This window comes from Anabrus simplex, chromosome 1 (assembly GCF_040414725.1).
Source record: "Anabrus simplex isolate iqAnaSimp1 chromosome 1, ASM4041472v1, whole genome shotgun sequence".
In the NCBI taxonomy this organism is placed as follows: Eukaryota; Metazoa; Arthropoda; class Insecta; order Orthoptera; family Tettigoniidae; genus Anabrus; species Anabrus simplex.
In genome coordinates this window covers 1,299,888,465-1,299,912,629 of record NC_090265.1, presented here as the reverse complement: position 1 = coordinate 1,299,912,629, position 24,165 = coordinate 1,299,888,465, and the positions used below count along the sequence as shown (strand labels likewise).

General features: G+C 35.9%; 1 protein-coding gene across 2 annotated transcripts in view; it reads right to left on the bottom strand.

Annotated features, from left to right (window-relative positions):
* Positions 1-2,244: 2,244 nt before the first annotated feature.
* Positions 2,245-24,165, bottom strand: part of gro (groucho) — a 628,688-nt gene continuing 606,767 nt past the window's right edge. For both annotated transcript variants that reach the window (XM_067137706.2, XM_067137707.2), the window contains exons 15-18: positions 22,526-22,705; positions 16,043-16,327; positions 8,491-8,649; positions 2,245-5,666 (exon numbers count right to left, since the gene is read on the bottom strand). In XM_067137706.2, coding sequence (XP_066993807.2) covers positions 5,559-5,666; positions 8,491-8,649; positions 16,043-16,327; positions 22,526-22,705 — 732 coding nt within the window. In that variant the 3' untranslated portion in view covers positions 2,245-5,558. The remainder of the gene's footprint in view (positions 5,667-8,490; positions 8,650-16,042; positions 16,328-22,525; positions 22,706-24,165) is intronic.

Here is a 24,165-nt window from a genome sequence, read left to right as displayed (position 1 = left end):
TGAAGATGAAGATAGTGAGAATGAAGATTGGGTGCTTGAACCACCGAGCAGAAAACTAAATTGGAAAATGAAGAACCTGAATCCGAAGAAAAATAAGATTGACGTAGCTAAGTCGACAACCTTAGCGTGTTAAGTTTCTTTCAGCTATTTTTTAACACGAGTATCAAAACTCTTCTGTGCGAGGAGACAAACAGATACTTTTCTCAGAAGGTGGCTGCAGATGGAGTTCCAGAGAGGGTCTAGAAAGAAATGGAGGGATGTGAGTGTGAATGACATTTTTATTACCATGATGTTTATTATGACGAGAGTAAAAGGACCGAGCATGTCGGAATATTGGACAGAGAATCCAATTCTTCAAAGACATTTTTTTCCCCCCCTAGATTGCTACCTTGAGACTGGTTTCAGAATATTTTGATATTTCTCCATTTTCCCAATAATGAAGATGACTGTTTATACAAAGTACGGTCTGTAATCAAACATTTTAGAGAGCAATATAAGGAACATTTCTATCTCTATGAAAACTTGTGCATCAATGAAAGTCTTCTTTAATTCAAGGGCGGACGAAAAATCAAGCAATAAATTCCCGCTAAAAGAAGCTGCTTTGACTGACTGACCGACTCATTAATGCCTAGCCATAACCATTAAAGCTAGAGACATGAAATTTTTACGATATGTTTGTATGAGTATGCAAGGGAGTGCTAAGAAAGGGGTTTTAGAAAACTTTGGTTTAAAGGATTAAAAATGGTGGTATATTTGAAATTGAATTTTTTAATTTGAAATTAAATTTTTTTACTTTCTCGGCTGTGAAATAAAATACAATTTCGTTTTTGGACTAAAACATTCTTCTTATATATTCCTAGAATATAATTTTGCTTTCTTTGAAATTTGACTTACAAGGTTTGAACAACGGCATATTTGAGATCGACTTCTTTTTCTATTTTCTCAGCCACAAAATAAAATACAACTTTGCACTAAGACATTCTTCATATAAATGCCTAAAACACAATTTCCTCTTTCAAAAATTGACTGAACAAGCGTATATTCGATATTTACCTTTTTTTTTTTCTCAGCCACAAAATGCAACTTTGACTTTACACTAAAACATTCTTCATATAAATGCCTAAAATACGATTTCTGCATTAAAAAAAAATTCTATTTATAAGGGGTGCAAAGGGTTGAATAAGTGTATATTCTAATCTAACTCAAACGCCCAGCCAGCACCAAAGCCAGAGACGTGAAATTCTTAAGATATGTTCATATAAGTGTGTAAGGGAGTGCTAAGAAATGTCTTACACAATTTTGATTTTAAACGGTTAAAATGGGGGGTATATTCAAAATTCAACTTTTATGTTCCCAGCTGCAAAATATAATTCGGCTTAATTATTGCAGTAAAGCATTCTCCGTATAAATACCTAAAGTGTAATATCTGCATTTGTTGAAATTTGGCTTACAAGTTGTGCACAGGGTTGAACAAGTGTCTATAAACACTTTTTTTTTTCAATTTTCTTTGCCACAAAATAAAATGTAATGTTTTTCTTCACTAAAACATTCAGTAAATAAATGCCTAAAATGAAATTTCTTCATTTTATGAAATTCAACTTACAAGGTGTACAAGGGGTTGAACAAATGATTCTATCACTCATCAATGCCCAGCCAAGACTACTTAAGTTAGAGATGTGAAATTTTAATATGTTCAGATAAGTGCATAAAGGTGACCTAAGATTTTTTTACAAATATTTTTTTTAATTTCTCAGCTGCAAAATAAAATACAAATTTGTTTTTGCACTAAAACATTTTTTATGTAAATACATAAAATACAATTTAATCATTTTTTCAATTTAACTTACAAGGGGTGCAAAGGGTTGTATAAAAATGTATATCACAAAATCACTTAAATAGCAAATACTTCATAACAAAATGAGATATCAATGCCATTCTTGCTGAGAAATTGTTACCTATACCTTGAGTATGACTACCTCTTTAATGGCAGCTTAGTTGGGATAATTGTAAGACGGCGTGAGGAGCAACATAATATGATGAAGTGAGCACTACATCGATCACATTCAACAATATGACGATTGTTTCCAGATGACTACCTTTGATGGTGATCAGATTGTACTAGACTGTTTCATGCCAACTTTCAAAGTGTAATGTTAAGTTTCTCATTTACACAGAAGCTTGCTGCTATATTCAGAAGAGAAAGCTCAGATTTTATAAATTTATTTGTTCGGTTAAAAAAAGAAAGAAAAAAAAAAAAAAAAGCTTGTCAAAGGTGTTCTAACTATCTCAGCATTAAGCAGGAGTTCGTCAAGCAACTACAAGGAATGCTTCATTCAAAACAACTGCAGGCAAAGCTGTGACAGGTAGTGCTAGTACTTTTATAATTTTCAAATTTTTACTACATAAAAAAATTAATACTTTCATGTTTTTTAGCACATAAGAATCTGTTCCATAGTGATCACCAGTGGCGTGCACTGAACCCCATCTACCCCAGTGCTGCTGCGGTAAAGAACTTTGTATTAACATTTTCTAATTATTCCTTAGAACACTTTTTATAATGTTTAAAAAATGGAGAACATCTAAGCCAAGCCAAGTACAGCTGTCTCGATAATCCGCTCGCACTACCGCAATTCAACTTCTCCAGTGAGCTGGGTTTCCTTGCCGGCGAAATTTAAGGTCACTTGGGTGACACATGCACTTGAAGCTTCCTCGAGGCGGATCTGTGCCCCCTCCCCCGACAGTAATTTACGGCGAGAGGCCAGCTAGCTTAGGTAAGGGGTGTTAGTTTTAAATACTTGACACTCAAAAGTCTTCAGCGCCACACACTAGAGACTGCAAGAAAAATATAAACATCTGAACAGTATAGCCACTTGCACATCGTCTTGCTAATAAAAATAGAGTAGTATATGAAATCAATTGTAATATAGAAGAATATATTTTAGTCTTGGGTTTCGGCATGTATACAGTTTTTTTTTCGAGAAATTCATTGATGGCACGTGTAGAGTATGTGTTCCGATAGCCGAAGAAAAATATTTAGGTTGCCCAGCATGAACACAGAGATAAGCATGAATGGTTGTCTGTGATGGTGGTATATAGTGAATTTTTGTAGTGTTCCTTTTGGATTATAGGTGAAAGTTTTGCAAGTTCTGTGGCATTCTTCACGAATATACTGCGTGTTATACACCATGACAAATATTTCCTCTCGTTTGTCGTTGATGCACATATGCGAGTGAAACTATAAAAATGCTGAAAGGCATAACAGTCTTTAATGATAGTGTATGTATGTATGTATGTATGTAATTTTTTATGTAAACATATTTAAAAAGTGAGGAGATTATGCAAGTAAATATGGTAACTGAAGTCACTTCTGTGAATAAGAGACCTTCAACCTATGTGAAATGAGTGGTTACATTTCAGCCATTTTTAACGAAACACAGTAAATTCATCTACACGGGCAACTTGTTGCACCATATATTTCCATAATGACAACCTCTGTTTTTGATAGCTGAAATACAATTAATTTATTGAACTGAATTCACTTGAAATGAAAACAAAAATCTGAAAACAAAATTGCAGTGGCTTATTAAAATGAAATTAATTACCAGTATTCAATGTCAACCAGTATATCCTACAAAAATAATGATCATCAGGAACAAAATATGGTTTGAATACGTGCAAGAGCCTCTTCAAGCTAATAATACATTACTAAAGATACCAATTATATACTGATCAATACAAGTTTTATTATTATGTAAATAATAAAATAATAATTGTATGGCCTCAGCTACCGTGTTCAAACATTTCAATTTGACACCATCTGGCTGTCTGCTCGTCGATGTTCCATTTTACTCTAGGCCTACTAGATGGCAGACATAGTAAACTGGATCTCTCTTGGGTGTCTGTGGTGGAGATTTTAATTAATTTTGTCAGGTAAACATCAAATGTGTCACCAGAGATGTTTTACATGCTGACATCATACGACATGGAGTGTTGAATGGACTTTTCCCACCCTTCAAAAATCCGACTACCTCTGCTGGGTTTGAACCCGCTATCTTGGGATCCGGAGGCCGACACTCTACCACCGATCCACAGAGGCAGCTATTATGTAAAAAAAAAATATTTTTTTAAAGAGTTTGGTGTCTGACTGCACAACCCTAATTAACAGTATTATTAAACTGCCAAAGATTATTTGTTCTTCAGAATCAAGGATGTATTTCACAAACGTAACTCAAAAAAGTGAAAACCTTCAAACAAAATAGGTATCCTCCCTAGTAATTCTTTAATTGCTAATGGTTATCAAAATATATTGGGAGATAAGAATTTTGTCAAGCCAGAGTACTTAAAAATCTATTAACATGAGGCTGTTGCACTTAAGCATTCTTAAATGCCATCAACTAGAATTCAAATTAAATTTGTGATCTTCAGTTAAGAGGAGTGCCTTTATCACATGTACCAACTGTTAAAAAACAAAACAAAACTTTTAAAAGTATTACGCTACAAGGTTAGTGAAATTACAATATAGGCTGGAAGAGAGAGGAACACTAATTTAAAAGTATTCCTTTCTGTAAGACTTCAGTCTTTTCAAAAATTTATGCTTCAACTAGCAATGAAGTCTACATGCACATTATGATATGTATTAATAATCTATGCCAAACATGGCATAAAATGAGACAAGTTTTCATATTTGTTTAAAAAAAACTTAAGTCCAATATTTTTGGTCAATCAAATAAACACTAGAATACTTTTCATGGCAATATTCCCAGTTTTGAAATAAATTTTAAACAAGAAGAAGAAGAAGACCTTAAATCACTTCTCCTGCAACAGATTATCTATTTGGCTCTTTCCATTAAGATAAGAGGAATGTGTTGAGGTAATAACTACAAGAGGACAGCTCCAAATTCACACACACTAAGATTTTTTCTGAGTCTGTAGGAAAAATACGCTATCTATCGATGATAGAAGAATGTTGCTCTGTCATTCTTTTCTCATTTTTGAGCTCATCCATCTTTGGATAGCAAAGTATTAACAATCTTAATTTGGTTACAGTATATTTTAATATATTTGCTTGGCTTTTTATATTTTCCCTTTCATCGACTGGAGAAAATTTATACTTTGCAATGCCACTGTCATTTGTCATGACAAAACTGATACACACATACACACATTAAATAGTAATCACAGTTTACACGTTATCACTCACTCTTGATCACTCTTTTCCTCTCACTCACTCTCAATCGTTCAGTGTTGTTCACGGCGAAAAAATAACTGTAGTGTATTATCCGTCCCTTTGTCTTCCCCTTTCCCAGATCCACTTTCACTACAATGAAAGAGAATGGTTCAGTATCCCAAGCTGAAAATGCTCATTGTACAATATTCCATGCTCTTAGCACAACCTTATAAATGAACAAGGTTAATGGTCCATGCTAAATGTAGCAGATCAATCCTAATGATAAAAGGAGAATAGCACAGTTGATTCCACCTATTCCATCAGGTCTTGTTCTGTCATCAACACATTTCACAATCCAACTTGATCACGCCAAGCCCGCTGCTAAATGGCGTCAGTATATCACTTCATAAACTGTTGCTTTCTTGTCTCCAGATCCCGTTACGATGTACTTATCATCTGCAGAGATGTCACAACTGAGTACTGAAGAAGACTCCTTGGACTGTGAACAAACAAAAAAACAAATTAAGAAAGGAGATCAATTTAAAAGGGAAGAATCTTATATTGAAGTATATTAATGTAACGAACTGCTGTTGGATAAAACCAATGAAGAATTCAACTCTCAATACAAACAATTACTTGAAGGAACAGACTACATCCACTACAGTAACTTGGAATGAACACAGCCAAGAGCACACACACATATAGAATAAAAATTATCCAAAGTTATAAGTACAATCTTTAACGATATATACCAACTGACTTTTCTTCTTCTTTTTCTTTAATGTATGTGCTATCAACCCTGTTCTTTCCTTATAAATCCATGTAGTGTGATGGTACCTGAGAGACTTCAACCCCAATTTATCACCAAGGTGACAATGGTTTGAAACCCAGTCCACAGAAGTGATATTTTCAAAATTAAAGAGTCACATTTCAGTGGTTCATTTTCCATCAGATTGTGTGGCTGAGAAATTGAGATTAACAGTCATGTAGAACTCTCAGGTTGCTTAGTAATTCATTGCACTCCACTAATTTTATACTTGTATCCTACCACTCTGTTAGTTTTCCTTAATACAACCTATCAAAAAGTGCTAATGGAAGATACACTATTATACATTATTTGCCTTCCTATAGCTCAATTTTGAACAAACTCTCAAAAACACAATATCACAGCATCATTATCATCATCATCATCATCCTTAAATACAAATGTTTTGGCTGAACAAGATCAGAAGACCAGCTGTTCTAATGAGCTTGAACAAGAACATGGATAAGGAGATGAATGTTGTTGCCTTGAATCTGTATGAAGTGTACACAGTATACAGCCACACAAAAGGAAGAAAGGGAACTTTGCTCCAATCCATGCACCAGATTCCAGAGTGCATGGCCAAGGCCCACCATATTGAAACTGAGTAAACTGTTGTCATACCTAGCTTTGAGTAAACATCTGTTTTATACCTTGTGAGTTTTAATTTCAAAACAGTTAACTGCTGTAACAGGTACCTTCAAGTGAACACTTGTTTTATGGATTTTGAATGTTACATTTGTACATATTTATAAATTTTTCATGCTTGACAATGAGTATTCGTAAAATATTTTAAAATATATTATAAAGGGGGTCAATAGTACCAAATACAGTAAAGACAATACGCGACACTCTGTGAGATATCGAGCGACAGCGATTAGAGCTCTCTCTAGCGGAGTGACCTGAGAGTTACTGATTCTGTCATAAGAGCACGTGTATTTGTTTGTGAAGTTTTTGGCATTATTTATGCATTTGCATTAAGTTGACATAAGTAAATAGTAGCGTGTGTCATTCCTTTATATCTCCTCTTAATATTAGTGGAAAGATATGTGCTGTGTTTGGCTGCAATAACTATGGAGTGCAGAAGGATTTGTGGTCTTTCTTCCGTTTCCCTTGTGACAAAAAAATGTAAGTAAATATTGTGTTACCAGAACTGACTGTGGACCAGTCATCAATGGAGCTCTTCACAGGTGAATCGTGATTTTGTATCCAGTCACCTAATAGCAGAGAAAGTATGAAGAAGGACTGGGGAGCAATATTCACTCAACAATATCTCCGAGAGGACACTGTTGGGAGGAGGTTCTGTCATGGTTTGGAATGGTATCAGCTTTGAGACACAAACAGAGCTTGTTATCACTGATGGGAAGTGCTCTAAATCATACGGGCGGTGTTAACAGAGCATACTGCTCCATTTGTCAGCAAGAAACTTCAGACTGGTATACAACAACGCCCACCCCTATGTCACTCGTGCCAGAATTTCTTCATGTCGATATACAAACCCTGAATGGCCAGCATGTAGCCGAGACCTCAAACCCATTGAACACCTATGGGGTATGCTTAGGAAAAACGTTCATCAAAATTTTGACACTCTGAATGAAATTAGACAAGCACTATTGAAGGAGTGGATGTGCATCTCCCAGGAAATGATCCAGGGCCTTGTAGGTAGCATGCTGCAGTGCATGGAGTCTGTCATCATTGTCAGGGTTGGAATACACAAAACTAGTGTGAGGGAAGTGGTCAGTGACAGCACCAGAAAGTTCAGTTGAAAGATTGTGAATTAAGAAAACTGAGTTACATTTTTTAAATGTAATAAAAAGTTGTAAAGCGAAGTTAAGACTGAACTTTGACAATGAGAAAAATGTGTACAGGGCACAGTCGATGAAATGTGTTATGTAATTAACAAAACATAAGCTTTCAAGTAAATAATGACTTTCTTAAACTTGAAATGATCAGAGAAGTTATAGTATTACTGTATTTTAAACAAGTTAAATAGTTTTGCTTTTGCTTGTTACAACAGTGAGCACACACTTAATAAAACAAATTATCATTTCTTGCCATTGGTGCATGTTTCAGCAACAGCTGATCTGTGATTGCAGAAGACAAGTGCACTTGGTAAAACCAGAACTTGTCACTGGCAAATGGCAGTGAACGAATGCGTCTTCTCACTGGAGCTGTTTTATGATTTACATTCAACTGGTGAAATAAAATATGTTAAGATAAATAGTACATGTAAAACTGTCTATTAAAACAGATAAAAATTATATCCTCTCTTATTTTAAGATACACTCAACCTATTTCTGCATGCATGAGAAACAGAAATCTTCAGAAAAATTCTTACTCAATATGATTCCCATGGCCTGTGTTCAAACAGAACAATCTGGCTTCCAAGTCCACTCTTTGGACTAGTATCGAGGTCAGCAAATATTCAATAAATAAATAAAAAACAAGAAAACAACAATACTGTACTGTTAAGTGTTTTACTTACAAGAAAGTTTAAAAGAAGATCAATCTAAATACAAACCTGGAAAATTGATGCTCCATATGGTGTCCTCCATGCATTAAGAAGATTGTCTTTCCCTGTGGAGACAAACCACTTGCCACACGCAGCAAAACGAAGTGAAAGCACACAGGACTCGTGAAGATGTAACTGGTACTTGTCTGGTTTGGCAGCATGTAGAACCTGAAAAAGAATTACACTGTTCATATCATCATCTATAGGCCTATATATAAGATAAGAGTTTTGTCTGTACATTGCTCAGAATTTGAAAAGAATGGTATTTCTGTATTGGTCATGTCCACAGTAACCAGGAAATGCACTTTTTACTTTTCCGTAATTTCTGTCTGTCTGTCTGTATGTATGTACACGCATCACTAGAAAACGGCCAAAGATAATTTAATGAAAATTGGTATGCAAAGTCAGGGAATAAGTCACTACAATCTAGGCCATAAATAATTTTATTCACGCTGATAGAAATGGTAGTTTAGGGGAAGGCCTAAAATTTAATTTTCAAATATTTATGTTATTAGTGGTCCTATTTCATTGAAAATTGGTATGCAACGTCGGAGAATGAGCCACTACAATTTAAGCTATAAGTAATTTTATTTACCCTGAGTGAAATGGTAGTTTAGGTGAAGGCCTAAATGTAATTCGCAAATATGTATATTATTAGTTGTCGTATCGATAAATACTACATAACCAAAGTTATAGAGAATTAAATTTCCGACCATTTATGTCTTACACATTTTTGTTGTACCGGCTATGATAACACAGATATTCATGAATTTGTATTTTTGTTGCCAAGTCCATATCAACGCCGAGCCATGAGAAAATATGTTAACAGAATTTAATGAAAATCGGTATATAGAGTCGGGGAATAAGAAACTACAGTCTAAGCTATAAACAATTTTATTCATCCTGGATGAAATTGTAGTTTAGGGGAAGGTGCCTAAAATGTAATTTTTAAATACCAATATTATTGGTCCTATCGAAAAGTACTATATTAAAAAGTTATAGACAATACAATTTCCGATCATTTATCTTTTATTCAGTTTTACCGTACCGACTATGATAAGAGTGGTATTTCAGAGTTGGAAGTAAACGAAATGTGAAGGCCTATAATATCGAAAGTGCATAACATTGATCAACAATAACATTACATTGACCATTGTTTATTGTGATGTTCTTTGTCTCTTATGCTGCCTCTCAACTTCGACAGATGGGATTACTACTGCGTACCGAGAATAACAGCCTGACTGAATATTGACGGAAAATAGCCAGGAAGTTAGAAAACTTTCTTCTTTAGCATGCCATTCCTCTGGTTCATACATTTTCTGATACAGCTGGTACGTAACACACTGGATCCTCATAGTATTTCAGCTATTCAATCCCTACTCTGATGCGCTGTTTTGAATGAGCAGTGTGCATACTTAAGGCAGAGCCTCACTTAGTGGTAGTAGTAGTAGTAGTAGTAGTAGTAGTAGTAGTAGTATGGCCTGGTCTAGAATAACAATTTAGGCCTTTTCCAAATTATAGCACCACAATAACTCAAAATTCAACTCTGAAAAGACCTGTTTCTTAAGAAAAGCTTCTTTCTCTCCACTTTTATTACATTCTACATTCAATTTATTCCAAACTAGCAGAGAAGAGGGGGTTTCTCTTCTGGCTTGGAGGAAAAATTTGCCTTCAAGTCAGATAGATTTTTCCGCCGCAAGTGTAGTGAATTGATATTTTCTGACTCATCGGGTACTCTTAGGAAACAGAATAGTAATTGGGCATAGATTTTGCCCTGGGAGTCTGCACTATTCGACCCCCTCCCCGCCGAAGAAAGCCGAGGAGTGTTCACGGATCACGGCTGTCTGCGGTTTGGTCATTCCAGGTCTGGAAATTTGGACTGTTAGATAGGCAGCGTAGTCCTGTTCGTTAAAAGTGAGAAAATGTGTGGTGTTTCATTTGAATGAGTATTTCGTAATATGAAAGCATTGCTTCTAATCGTGCCATTCCCATTGACGTCACTGTATGTTCATTTCAGTTGGGAAAACCATTAAGACAGTCTTTCTGAGGATGTAAAAAGGCATTATAATGAAAACATCCCAACCTGATTGTGACTGATGGTATGAAATTGGGTCTACCATTACAGTGAAAATTCCCTCAGTCTTCATATGAGAAAAGATGTTTGGTGACCTCCCGTCGCGTTTCTAGGGTAACGTTTAAGAGCTATACAATTCAAGACAATCTTGCTCACAACGTGTACACTACCTAACCTAGAATTCTGTATACAATGTAGAATTCCGTAGTGAAGCACAGGTACATCAGCTAGTTTATCTATATATATAAAATAACCTGTCCTGACTGATTCATCATCGTTGAGCCAAAACTACTGGACATAAAGAAATGAAATTTTGGAGATACAGTATATTCATATTACAATGTAGGTGCTCACTAAGGGAGGATTTTTAGATGATATTCCGTCACAAAGGAGGTGAAAAGAGGGGTGAATTTTAAAATAAGTGTATCTATATCTCAAACACTGAACAGTTTAAAGACATGTAAAATTAGTTGAATTATTTGTATGATGATACTTATTTCTCAAAAACAAAAGATGTTGCAGACGTGAAAATTGGTATTTGGAATCTCCTTTAAAAGTAAAGATACACATATACCTTTGATTTCAAAAAAATCCATTTTGGGGGGGGGGGGTGAAAGAATTGAAAAATTAATTGAATTATTTGTATGAGGATACTTATATCTAATAAAAACTAAAGTTGTTACAGACGTGAAAATTGGTATTTGGAATCTCCTTTAAAAATAAACAAACACACATTTTGGTGGGGGAAAATCAACTTGGGGGTCGGGGGTGAAAAGGAGTTGAATTCCTTTTATGAGGACACATATATCTCAAAAACTTAAGATGTTACTGTCGTGATAATTGGTATTTGGAAGCTCATGTATTAATAAAGAAATATTGTCGCCAAAAGACCTATCTGCGTCAGTGTGATGTAAAACAACTAGGAAAAAAAAAACACCACTTTTTTTGGGGGGGGGGGGAAATTCACTTAGAAATGAAAAAAAAAAAAGTGAATTTTTTTAAAATGGGGATACTTATTTCTCAAAAGCTGAAGGTTATAGACGTGAAAATTAGTACTTGGAATCTCCTTTAAACATAAAGAAACACACCTCTTTTTTGGGGAGTGGGGAAATCAACTTAATGGGGCTGAGGTGAAAAAGGAGTTGAATTCCTTCTATGAGGATACTTATATCTCAGAAATTGAGGATGTTACAAACATGAAAAGTTTTATTTGGAATATTCTTTCAAAGTAAAAAAACACGTATTCTTTTGTTTTTGGAAAATCTACTTAAGGGGGGCCGGGGTGAATGAATTAAAAAATTAGTTGAATTCTTTGTATGAGGATACTTATATCTCAAAAACTAAAGATGTTACACACGTGAAAATTGGTATTTGGAATCTCCTTTAAAAATAAAGAAACATGTCTTCTTTTGTTTTCAAAAAATTTACTTTAAGGGGAGAAAAAATTGAAAAATTAGTTGAATTATTTGTATGAGGATACTTATATCTATAAAAGCTAAAGACGTTAAAAATTGGTATTTGGAATCTCCTTTAAAAATAAACACATATTCATTTGTTTTTGGAAAATTGACTTAAGGGAGGGTCAAAATATATAGAGAAGGAGTTAAATTCTGTTTAAGAGGATACTTATATCTCAAAAACGGAAAATGTACAGACATGAAAGTTGGTATTTTGAATCTCCTTTAAAAATTAAGAAACACGTATATTTTGTTTATGGAAAGTCCAATTAAGGGGGGATGGTGTGGAAACAAGAAGAAAATGTTCAAATCTTTTTATGAGGATACTTATATCTCAAAAACTGAAGATGTTACAGACGTGAAAATTGGTTTTTGGAATCTCCTTTAAAAATAAAGAAACGTAGTTTTTTTCTTTCAGAAAATCCACTTAGGTGGTGTTGCGGGTGGGGGAAGGATTGATAAAAGGGTTGAATTCCTTTTATGGGAATACTTATAACTCAAAAACTGAAGATGTTACAGACGTGGAAATAAGTATTTCGAATCTTCTTTAAAAATAAAGAAACATGTTTGTTTGTTTGTTTGTTTTACCAACTTGAAAGAAGACCTTTTTCTCACATGTACAGTTCTATGTTGCAACATCGTCCCTGCTCTGGCAAACTAACGAATCTGAAAATTGTCAAAAGGTTAGGAGAGCTGAAAGAAGTTTTGATTACTCATGTCAAATCAATTTTTATATTTAATTATTGGTTTTATATGTTAGGCATACAGAATGAGCTGCAGATGTGAGACTTTGTCAGAGGGTAGACAATATATAAATAACAAAATCTAGACCAGAACTTCAGAACTACAGATTCCTTAGTTTGTCAGTTTCGTTAGTTTGCCAGAGCAGGGACGACATGTTCTATGTAGCCCCAAAACGCAATACCAGAAGCGTTGTTTACAAAGAGTTTCTGGGTAAATGAAACTCAATTTTTCGGTGAGTTTTTATACTTCAGGGATTTTCAGATAATGTGTTAGTACAGTACCGAGGAACAATTACATTTATCAAACCATGAAATCTATGCGAGCAAAGCCCTCGGGTAACTGCTAGTATAGGATAAATTGTGTCTGCTGACTGTTGGGAGGCAGTAAATAACTGTTCCATAGAGCAGCTGATGGCATGGAGGAATTCCTCCAGATAAGGTGATAGTGGAAGAAATAGGAATAAAAGCCATTATTAGCTGTTCTCCAGCTGCAAAGGCATCTGTCTCCACGTTAAAAGTGGTAAAACTGAAACCTGGTATTACATATAAAATACCTCTGGGAGGGATGATCTCATGGTAGCAATAGTCCATAATAAAAATGATATGTCATGGAAGTACAAGAATGGATACCCAGTTATTTGACGATGATAATGTGATTAAAATTTGACCTAAGGCACACTAAGGCACGTGATGGAGAAAAGATGGGAGTTTGGGGAAGACTTGTAGGGACATTCACAGACATTGTGAAGGCCTATGACAGTGTACGAAGCAGCTGGTTTGAGATGTACTGAGGTAAAAAAAACAAGCAGACAGAGCAGAAGTGCTAATGATAAAAGTTAGTGTTAGTAGTGTAAAGACCAGGACAGGAGGAACAAAATGGTTTGATGTGGAAACAGGACTTTGGCAGGGAAGCATACTGTCCCCCATACTCTTCATCATCATCATCATAGATGAAATCCACAAGCTTGTAAAACAGAAGATGGGAAAGAAATACAGCAAACACCCTACTGTTTACGGTGAGATATAGCAAGACAATGAAATGGAAGTACAAGAACAAGTTAATGTGTAAAATCAGGTGATGGAAGAGTTTTGAATGATAAGTGTAGAGAAAAGTAGAACAGTAGGAAGGAAAGAAGGAACTTTATAATCCTCTTTCTGATCTCTTCATTTTTGATTCTGGATTTTCTTGTCTTGTCTATACCTTTTTCCAATCAGTGAAAAATAAGGTAAATATCAGTGGCAGTCGTGTAAGAGTCCAAGAACTGGTAACCACCTCTGTAGACTGTAAAGAGAGTCGCTAGAGAGATTGTTTTGGCAACGTTTTAAAGGCTTTGTACATCTGTCAGTATTTTTTTAAATATTAACCTGATACCAGGCTTTCTTTTATACCAGAAGGAAGAGATAAAATCAAGATCAACAACAATGAAAAGAAATACAGTATAGCCCTGATTTTACGCGACCTCGATTTAGCGTAAACCCGCATTTAACGGAAGAAATTTCCAGTCCCGAAAATTATCCCATAAGAGCAATGGAATTTTATATTCGATTTAACATAATTCACAACATGGCAAAACCCGCATTTAGCGTTAAGGAATTGTTAAAATTCTCAAATATTTATTTCTATTTGTTTTGGTAATGGGACATTAAGCACCTATGAAAAAGACGTCATAAACTTGCTAAGGATGATTCAAGGCAGAAGAGGAATTTAGAGCGTGGCCACTTAGGGCTAAAATGAGTATTCGGACTTGCATACACATCCGACCGCGGCTGCTGTAGTAGAAGAGAACCCCCGTTTTAATGACAATGTTATTATAACCTTCAAAAATTCCTCTATTCATCCGTGCAATATCCATCAGTTACAACGAGAACCCTTTTACTGATTCATCCGTTATTATGGGCAAATTCAGGCATTTATATTGAATGCGATCGATCATCTCCCATATTGATTCCTCGCTATGCGCGAGCGAGTCGATCAAGAACAAGCTTGAGGTCTCCTCACATTCTCATAACTCCGACTGGTGTTAACAAACATGGGAGAACATGTTTTTGCGATAAGTGCAATTAAAGCAGTTGTTAACTCCATAGAAATAAAGGCTGAAGTAAACAACTGCATAATTTTAATACTGTGTACGGAAATAAAATAAGAATGTGATACTTCTCCTTCTCAAGATACCGCAGTGTGCATAACTAATTTCAGAGGTTATGTTTGTACTTTCTTGTTAAATTTCAGAAAGGCTGTTCCCATATAAATTTATAGTGAAAATGTTACCATTATTCTACAGACAGCTTGAAAAATGTTTTCGTAATACATGCGCAGTAAACCTAGGTTAGGTGATGCCGTTTGAAGTAAGAAAATGGAGCCTCTTGAGTGATGCTATTACTGAATATGCATGTTCAAACTATTGGAATTATAAAATACGTACTAATAAGTAAGCCGCTGCTTGGAAAATATCCGTGAAATTGTTTAAACAAACCGAATGCTGTTTTATACCGATTTTAATGTGATTTTGTGCGAGTTTGGTATCTTTTCCCACTTTTATGGAAAATCATGTATAACGTTATAAGAACAACCTTAAACCGAAGCAGTTTTGTATTCACCGACAAAAATTTGTCAAAATGAATCTCAAACCGTAACTACAGTACAGTGTGTAGGGTAGATAACTCCTTGTTTTATTGTTGTCACTGTGTAAATAATGTACGATGGTACAATTTATGTTAATACAGGCAAAGATCTTTAGAAAAGTTGTGCTTTCTACTGAAACCTCGATTTAAGGTAAACCCCCATTTAAGGTTAAAAAAATCAGGTCGCTGTAAAAACATTAAATAGGGGTTCTACTGTATGAAACTACAAAGGGCTCCAGAGAGCCAGGAAGTGAGTAAGTCACGACAAGCCACTGACAAGGAGAGGCATCCCCACTTATGTGCTTCAAAATCTGGGAAACAACGTGAGGAGTGGGCAAAAATATATTCATGCACATGCTACATGCTATGTGATTATTCGTCAACGATGGGCTACATCTAGTTCTCAAATATAATTTTGTGTTTGCGTGTGCGTGCGTGCATATGTGCGTGGGTCAACCCCTCCTAAATTAGATCGATAAAACAGTCGGTGTTCTTATTCGTAACAATATTGTAATAAAAAAATTTCATGCTTAAATTCCTTGAATAATGCCCTATTTTGTTTGCTACTGACCATCACCAACAATATTACCAACTTTCAATCAGTCATCCACTTTTTCTGACTTTATGCACAACATACATATAAGTGATAATGTTTAATACCATACCTCCACATTGGAGTTTTCCATTCCAACTGCCAGCCATTCACCAGTAGGGCAGTAACCCAACGAAAAGATCTGTGATGTAAAATCATGCTGCTGTAACTGCCTGCCCTCCCTTAAATCCCACGAGCGTACAGTATTGTCCAATCCACCAGTCCACAACTTTGTACCATCAGCAGATATATCAATACAAGAAGCACCATCTGTATGTCCTTGAAACTGACGCACCAGAGTCTGATTATGGATATCCCATACAGCTATATTACCATCAGAGCAACAGCTGAAGCACACCTGAAATAAAATGTGAGATGAAAGCTAATTTAATAACAGAAATATTAAATATATACATATTATGTTCTATGGTCTTCTATACTAAAAACAAAAGAAAGAAAACACTTAAGCAATTAAATCCAGTGACAATACTAGTGAACTACTCTCTAACAAATCATATCTCTGGAAAAGTACTTGCATTAGCAATTACCAGTACACAGCTTCCAGCAATGCATCAAACTGTTTAACCCATTCACATACCATTTAACTGAACTTATTTATGCCTTGGTGTACCATTTATTTTCACTACTTTACATGATATTATCACAGACACTGAAAAAGCATGCTTTATAGCAACCTAATGAGAGGAAATATCCAAACTACTGTCAGATGTACTTTGTGAAGTCTTTATCAATATGGTAGGTCATAAAACAGTCATATTCGTGCATCGCCACCTTGCACCAGTGGCATTCAAATGAAGATTCCTTCCTCAGACCCCGTGTCACACAGACTTTGCATCTCCGTGATGGGATAACCTTCTTCGTTGTTGGGGGTATTTTGGTCAGAAAGTGTCCCCAGTGCCTCTCTTGAAGTCTCAGTGGAATATCCCCAGGGTTTGGGTGCATTATTTTGGATAGTCAGGCAAGGTCACACTTGCCAACAGCTGTTCGGCCAAATTGATCCGGAAGGTGGTAAAGCCTACTCGCTTCTTTTCAGGGTTGAGGAGGGGATGAATGATGTTGGAATTCAGAAGTGTCATGTCTAGCATGTAGAAGTATACTTTTTTGTATCCTTTTACATACTTCCTCATCAAGGGGAATGATGCGAGTCTCTGGTCATGGGAATCAACACCACCCTTTCCACAGTTGTAGTCAACAACAAGATTGGGTCTGAACGTCTTTTTTCCATCATACATTACCACTTCAATGTAATCTGGCCTTCATTTCATCCACAGACACAGGAAACCAGTGTTCCTATCCAAATGACATTACCCCATTTATATCCTCGGCAGCCGATACAAGACATTTACTTGCATAAGCATTTACCTCATTGGTTAGATGTTCCCGAAAAGTCTGCTGTTAGAAATTCGTTCACAACTTATAGTTCGTTCGGGCATTGTCCAAGGTGCCTTTGGAAAACACTATTTCACCACTTGTGATGCATGAATGATACTCTGGAGTATTACTTACATGCTCCTAGTTCCATTCCCTATCGTGTAAAACATGATTAGAAGCCACTGGTGCGGCATCAGTTGTAGGCCTAAAATTCAGTGACATATTTGACGGCAAAACAACACTTTGTTCACCCCTACCAGCGCTAAAGTTTCTATCACACGAACTACTTTCCATATCCACTAAATTCTTCGTCGCTTATTTCTATATCAATGTCATTCTCTTCTAAAAATTCCCATATAATCGCTTCGTCACTCAACATGGAGGCAGCCATGATTTCGCTTATGTTGAAGTCAATAAGATACTGGTTATTCCTTCTGCGAAATAACTGCACAGACGTGTTTATCGAATACATCAATGGAATAAAACAGCGATTCCATCTGTCAAGAGGTTACCTTACTAATATCAAATCCTTTCACAAAGGAAACCGGCTTGGAGCGGGTCCGGAAATAAACACTATGCGAGGATGGAAAAATCCGTCTTTGTACCGGAGTGCAGTCGAGAGCCAGGATGGAGAGATCCGCAAAGTACATCAAGTGGTTAATTTCTCTATTCCAATGAAAGACTGCATCATCATCATCATCATCAATGTCCCACTCCAGTTGCCCGGATGTGGTTAACAAGCCTCCTCCACTCCTTTCTGTCCTTCCACTTTTCCTGCTCCATTACTTCCACCACATCCAATCCAGCTTCCCTAATGTCCCTCCAAATCTGATCCATCCACCTTCTTCTCGATCTTCCAAATGGTCTCTTTCCCTTAACTTCTCCTTCCAATTCTTGCCTTCTTGCTACCCATTCCTTTCCCATTCTTTTCACATGTCCGAACAATCTCAGTCTTGCTTTCTGTATCTTTTGTACTAACGGTTCTATATTTAGCTCTTCTCTGGTTTTAATATTTTGAATTCTATCTCTTTGTCTTTTTAACCGATGTTCTTAAAAAATTCATTTCTACCACTTCGATCTTGCTATCTTGTCTCTTATTAGTTACCAACGTTTCTAGTCGGTATGTTAGAATTGGATTGAAATGCTGTTTATATAATGTTAATTTTGCTCTCTTGGGTACTTTGTCATCTCATAAAAGTTCTCTGACTTGATGATAAAATGTTATACCTTTACTTACTCTGTTATTAATTTCAGGGTTGATTTAATTAATTCCACTAATAATGCTACCCAGATATGTAAACTGTTCTACATTCTCTAACCGTTCTCCATCTATGTTCACTTGGCTTCTCCTTTTTCTCTTTTCCACAGTGCATGACTACAGTTTTCTTTTTACTAATTACCACTCCAAACTACTTCAGATTTTCATTTCAAATGTCCAGTCTCTTTTGTACTTCCTTTTCTCCCTTTCCCCAAATCACCACATCATCTGCAAATACCAAAGCATTCACTTCATCACTACTGATACTCTCTTTTACACGTTTTATGATTTCATTCATCAATATAATAAACAATAATGGCGACAGTGCATTTCCTTGCTTGTATACAATGTTTCAGAGTCACCACTCCCCACTTGTACACTGCTTTTACTCTCATGATACAACATTTTCATCTTGTTAATTAATGATTTTTGTACATTCCTTTTCAGTAGGCATTCCCATACATGTTTTCTCTTAACTGTATGAAAGGCTTTTTCCAAATCCAAAAATACGAAGATGATTTCCTTGTTCCTTTCCAGATGTCTTTCCATTATCATTCGCACTGTAAATATCAAGTCTATTGTTGATCTATTTGATCTAAAGCCATACTGTACTTCCTCTAACTGTGTTTATATGTCTTTTGTCTATGACTTTCTTCATTATTTTCAGCCCATGTGATAAAAGGGTTATACCTCTATAATTTTCATATTTCTTCCCATTTCCTTTTTTTGAACAATGGTACAATGCTTCCTTGTTCCAATCTTCAGGTATCCTTTCATCCTTCCATATGGCACTGAGAGCTCGGTATAGCCACTATAGTCCAGTGCTTCCTACTGCCTTAATCATATCAGCAATGAATTCGTCTTTTCCACTTGCTTTATCTTTGGTCATTGCTTTCACTGCCCTTTCAAGTTCCAACCATGTTATCTGGTCCTCTTCCTTTTCTCCATCTATTATTTCCATTTTATTATCTCCTTCTTCCTCCGAGCAGTCATCCTCATTATAAAGTTTTACAAAATACTTTGCTATCACCTTCTGAAGACCCTTGTCATCATATACTATGGATCCATCTTCACTCTAATGCCTTGATTTTTTCTTGATTTATTCTTTTCAATTTTATTATTCTGTATAATAGTTTCTGATATCCTCGACTAACTAGTTCAATTTTGTTGGTTAACTCTCCGCAACATTTCTCCTTTTCTTCCTTAATACTCCTCTTTACTTGTAGTTTCAATCTTTTGCATTCCACGTATAACCTTTCTATCTTGTTCTCATCCCTCTGATAAGTTTTTTTTTTTTTTTTTTTCTTTTCCTTATCCATGCCTTTCTTCACCTTGTTCCTTTCTTTTATTTTTTTTTATTTTGTCTGTCCACCACCGTGTCTCCTTTCCCTTAACCTTTGCTTTTGTTTTCCCATATACCTCAATTGCTGCTTCCACAAATGTCTGTCTTAAATTGTCGCACTCTTCTTTTCCACTTTGTATTTCCATGTTAGGCAACTTTCTTTTTATCCAATCTTGGAATGCCATTCTTTTAACCTCCTCCTCCATTCCTAAATTCTGATCTGTAGTTTCTTCTTCAGTACAATTTTAGGGATTTTTACTTGTTTCAATTCCACAATTAATAATCTATGATCACCTTCCATAATTTCACTTGGGGATTATCTTTGTATTCATGTCGAATCTTCCCCGTTCTCGGTCTGTTATTACGAAATCAATGAGTGTTCCATACTGTCCATCCCAACTATATCGGCTGATCTTATGGCTATTCCTCTTCATAAATCATGTGTTCTTTATTATCAGGTTATTTCTGATACAAAAGTCCAACAGTTTCTCTCCATCTTTATTTCTATCGCCATACCCATGTGGGCCCAAAACATTCTCATATCCCATTCTATCAGTTCCCACATGAGCATTCAGATCTCCCATTATCATGATCCCATCTCCAACAATATGTGTTTCCAGTTCATTGAGGAAATCTTTTTCTTCCATGCTACAACCTGTCTGTGGAGCATACACCTGTACTATCTTCAGTAGTTCCTTGTTTACATGTATGAGCATTATTATAATTCTTTCATTTACATATTCAACTTCAGCAAAAGAGTGCAAAAGCTGAAAATAGTCTCTGTTTAGTATCTTGTTAAAGTAACCTCCCTTGTGTATGAACATAGTTTTATTAACATAGTTATTCATCATCATCATGTTTCCTCTTCTCCAGCTGCAAGTGGTGGTGTTGATTATTGTTTCAAGAGGAAGTGCAACTAGGCAACAGAATCAGCTCCAGCCAGGTCAGGATGTTACTGGCATCTTTCTGTGTTCCCCTATCAAACCAACAATGCTGCTCCTCAACTGTGTTCCAACCAGGTTCCATCGTATTATACTGTTCTTGATAAAGTCCAACCACCATAGTGTTCTCCTTCCTACAGCACAATCTTAGCCTCTGTCATCTGCTTCAATATCCTTGCCTCTTTATTATTATTATTATTATTATTATTATTATTATTATTAAAGCGTCTTTACTGTGGCGAAGTTAGGGCTCCCGGCCCTTTCTTACACTTAACCACTTCATGTATATACAATGTATATTTTACATAAAATTTAAACATATGAAATATTTACAACCTAAAGTATAACTAAAGCAACTAAAGTATCACTAACTAAACTAAGGTGAGTAAAGTATAACTAAATTATATACAGGAACACATTGCAATAAACAACCATATTCACTCTCATTCATGCATCCCATTCACACTCAAGAAAGACTGGAAGTGCTTAAAAGATGACGCTGGCAAAGGATTTTAAATTTGTCTTAGATTTAGCTTCCCTGATGTCATTGGGGAGTTCATTCCACCAGCTCGTGGCGGTGATAGTGAACGATCTGTTGTAGGTTGCGGTTCGATGCACAGGAATTTCTAGCGTACAGCCTGACCAGGTATTGAACAGGTGCAGGGAACTAAGGTAGCGAAATCTGGTGGATAGGTAAGGAGGAGTGTTTTCAGAAAGCACTTGATACACCAAAGTAGTTGCGTGGAGTCTACGTCTGCCATTCAGTCGTAACCAAGATAATTGTGTATAGAATGGGGATACATGGGCGTATGGTTGTATGTCGAATGCATACCTGATGCATGCATTTATCTCAGTTTATTTCTCTCCACACTCAAAAAGCTTTTCTACTACAATTTTCTTCCCAACATCCTCATTTCTTACTCTGTCCTATCTTGTCTTTCCTATAACACTTTTTAAAAATGTTCATTCCACTGGTTTGAATTTTTCTCTCCTGTCTTTTTGTCAGTGTCCAGGACCCTGTCCTACCTGCAATGGCCTGGACACTGCTGCAACAGTGCAAAAGTACTCCTACACTGTACCTGACCATATCTATATCTGACTTAAAGTACTGTAAGTAATATAATTAGCCTACACTTATACGTAAAATTCTTGAATGTTTAGTAAGAACTTGTGAAAATACAAAATATCTCAGTAAATTTTATTGAACATAGGAGGTTCATAAGAAATGCACTAACAAAAATACTCCAAGCACCAGTATTTTGGCTCTCTGAAACATTCACACTGCAGTTACTTTAGGTGATTTTGAAATAGGAGGAGGAATAAGAGTGTCTAGCTATACATAATCCATGTTATACTAAAATGAAATAAAGAAAATATTAGCATAAAAATATGGAGTTAAACACTGTTTTATAAAATTGGCTTATAGAAAAATAAGGCTAGAGTTTGACATTCAAGCATTTGCCACAAGATCAAACAACGTTAATGATGAAAATTGGAAATTCAGAGATAAGTGAAAATTTACCAACAGAGAGAAAACAAATGATGATGAAGAGGAAGAAGAATGTACACAGAGCATTATTAAAGCATAATATTACTACTGTGTTAAACTTAAGCCCTATTTACCTTAGAGTCTGGGCTGATGGCAAGTGCATAGCAGGCAGGGGCGTTGGAAGTAAGTTCAGCCTTAATACGAGGAGTTGGTGAGGCAAGATCCCATATGCTTAAATTGCTTGCTTCACCACCCACGATTAGTGTACGACCGTCCGGCAACAGCTTCACTGACCGAATGTAATTATCCCTTTGCTAGAACAAAAAAACAGTTATCTTAATATACAACCCTCTGCAATTTAAAATATTTTCTACCTGAGAATGGAAAAAGTGCCCAACATATTACAAACATACTGCAAGCCACTCAAACAATAAAAAGGTACATTCAACAGTTTTGGGAAATGGAATATTTTAGGTAGCACAACACAAATGACAACACACATGAATTACAAGCAAGCATAATAATGACACGATATAAGTGATAAATTTTACCTCGTATAGTGATCAAGGAGACTTTTGGAATGCAGTCAAATATTCGCCAGCTGATTCTTCATTTCCAGAATCATGTTCACTGTCTTTTAGATCATCAGCATGGCTTACCTGTTCTTCATTACAGAACACAACTTCAAGATAGTATTATAAATTCTTCCTTTCTCTACTTTTTCTGTACATCTGTCCTCAGACCGGTATCAATTTGAAATCCTCCATTTTACTCAGTCATGAGCATCTTCCTTCATTCATTCATTTGTAACTTCTTACTTTCTTCACATGTCTTAGCTGAAGGCTGAAGGAAACACAATAGAGGAAGAATACACAGTATGAAAAATGAGCTCAGCAGGGCTGCTGAAGAAATGTTAAGAAGGAAATTGGGAGAAGATCAATTTGGCATCAGAAGAAATGTAGGCATAAGACATATCTGTGTCGGTGCGACGTAAAGCAAATAGCAATATTTTTTTTTAAATGTATGAACACGTGAAGCAATCCTGACTTTATGTCTGATCTTAGAGGATCGTAGATCGTAGATCTAGAAAAGGCATCCGATAATGCTGATTGGACCAAGCTATTTGGGATTCTGAATGTGATAGGGATCAGATACCGAGAACGAGGAATTATCTACAATCTGTATAAAAATCAGTCTGCAGTGATAAGAATTGAGGTCTTTGAAAAAAGGAAGCAGCACTCCAGAAAGGAGTGAGGCAAGGATGCAGTTTGTCACCCTCTCCTTTTCAGTGTTTACATAGAACAGGCAGGAAAGGAAATCAAAGAGGAATTTGGAAAGGGAATTGAAATCCGAGGAGAGGAAATTAAAACCTTGAGATTTGCCGATGATGTTATTTTAACTGAGACGGCAGAAGAACTCGAGAAGTTGCTGAATGGTATGGACGAAGTCTTGGGTAAGGAGTACAAGATGAAAATAAATAAGCCCAAAACAACAGTAATGGAGTGCAGTCGAACGAAGGCAGGTGATGCAGGTAATATTATATTAGGAAATGAAGTCTTAAAGGAAGTAGGCGAATATTGTTACTTGGGTAGTAAAATAACTAACAATGGCAGAAGTAAGGCGGACATAAAATGCGGACTAGCACAAGCAAGGAAGAGCATTCTTAAGAAAAGAAATTTGCTCACTTCATCATTGATATAAGAATATTAGGAAGATGTTTCTGAAAAATTTCATCTGGAGCGTGGCATTGTTTGGAAGTGAAACATGGACGATA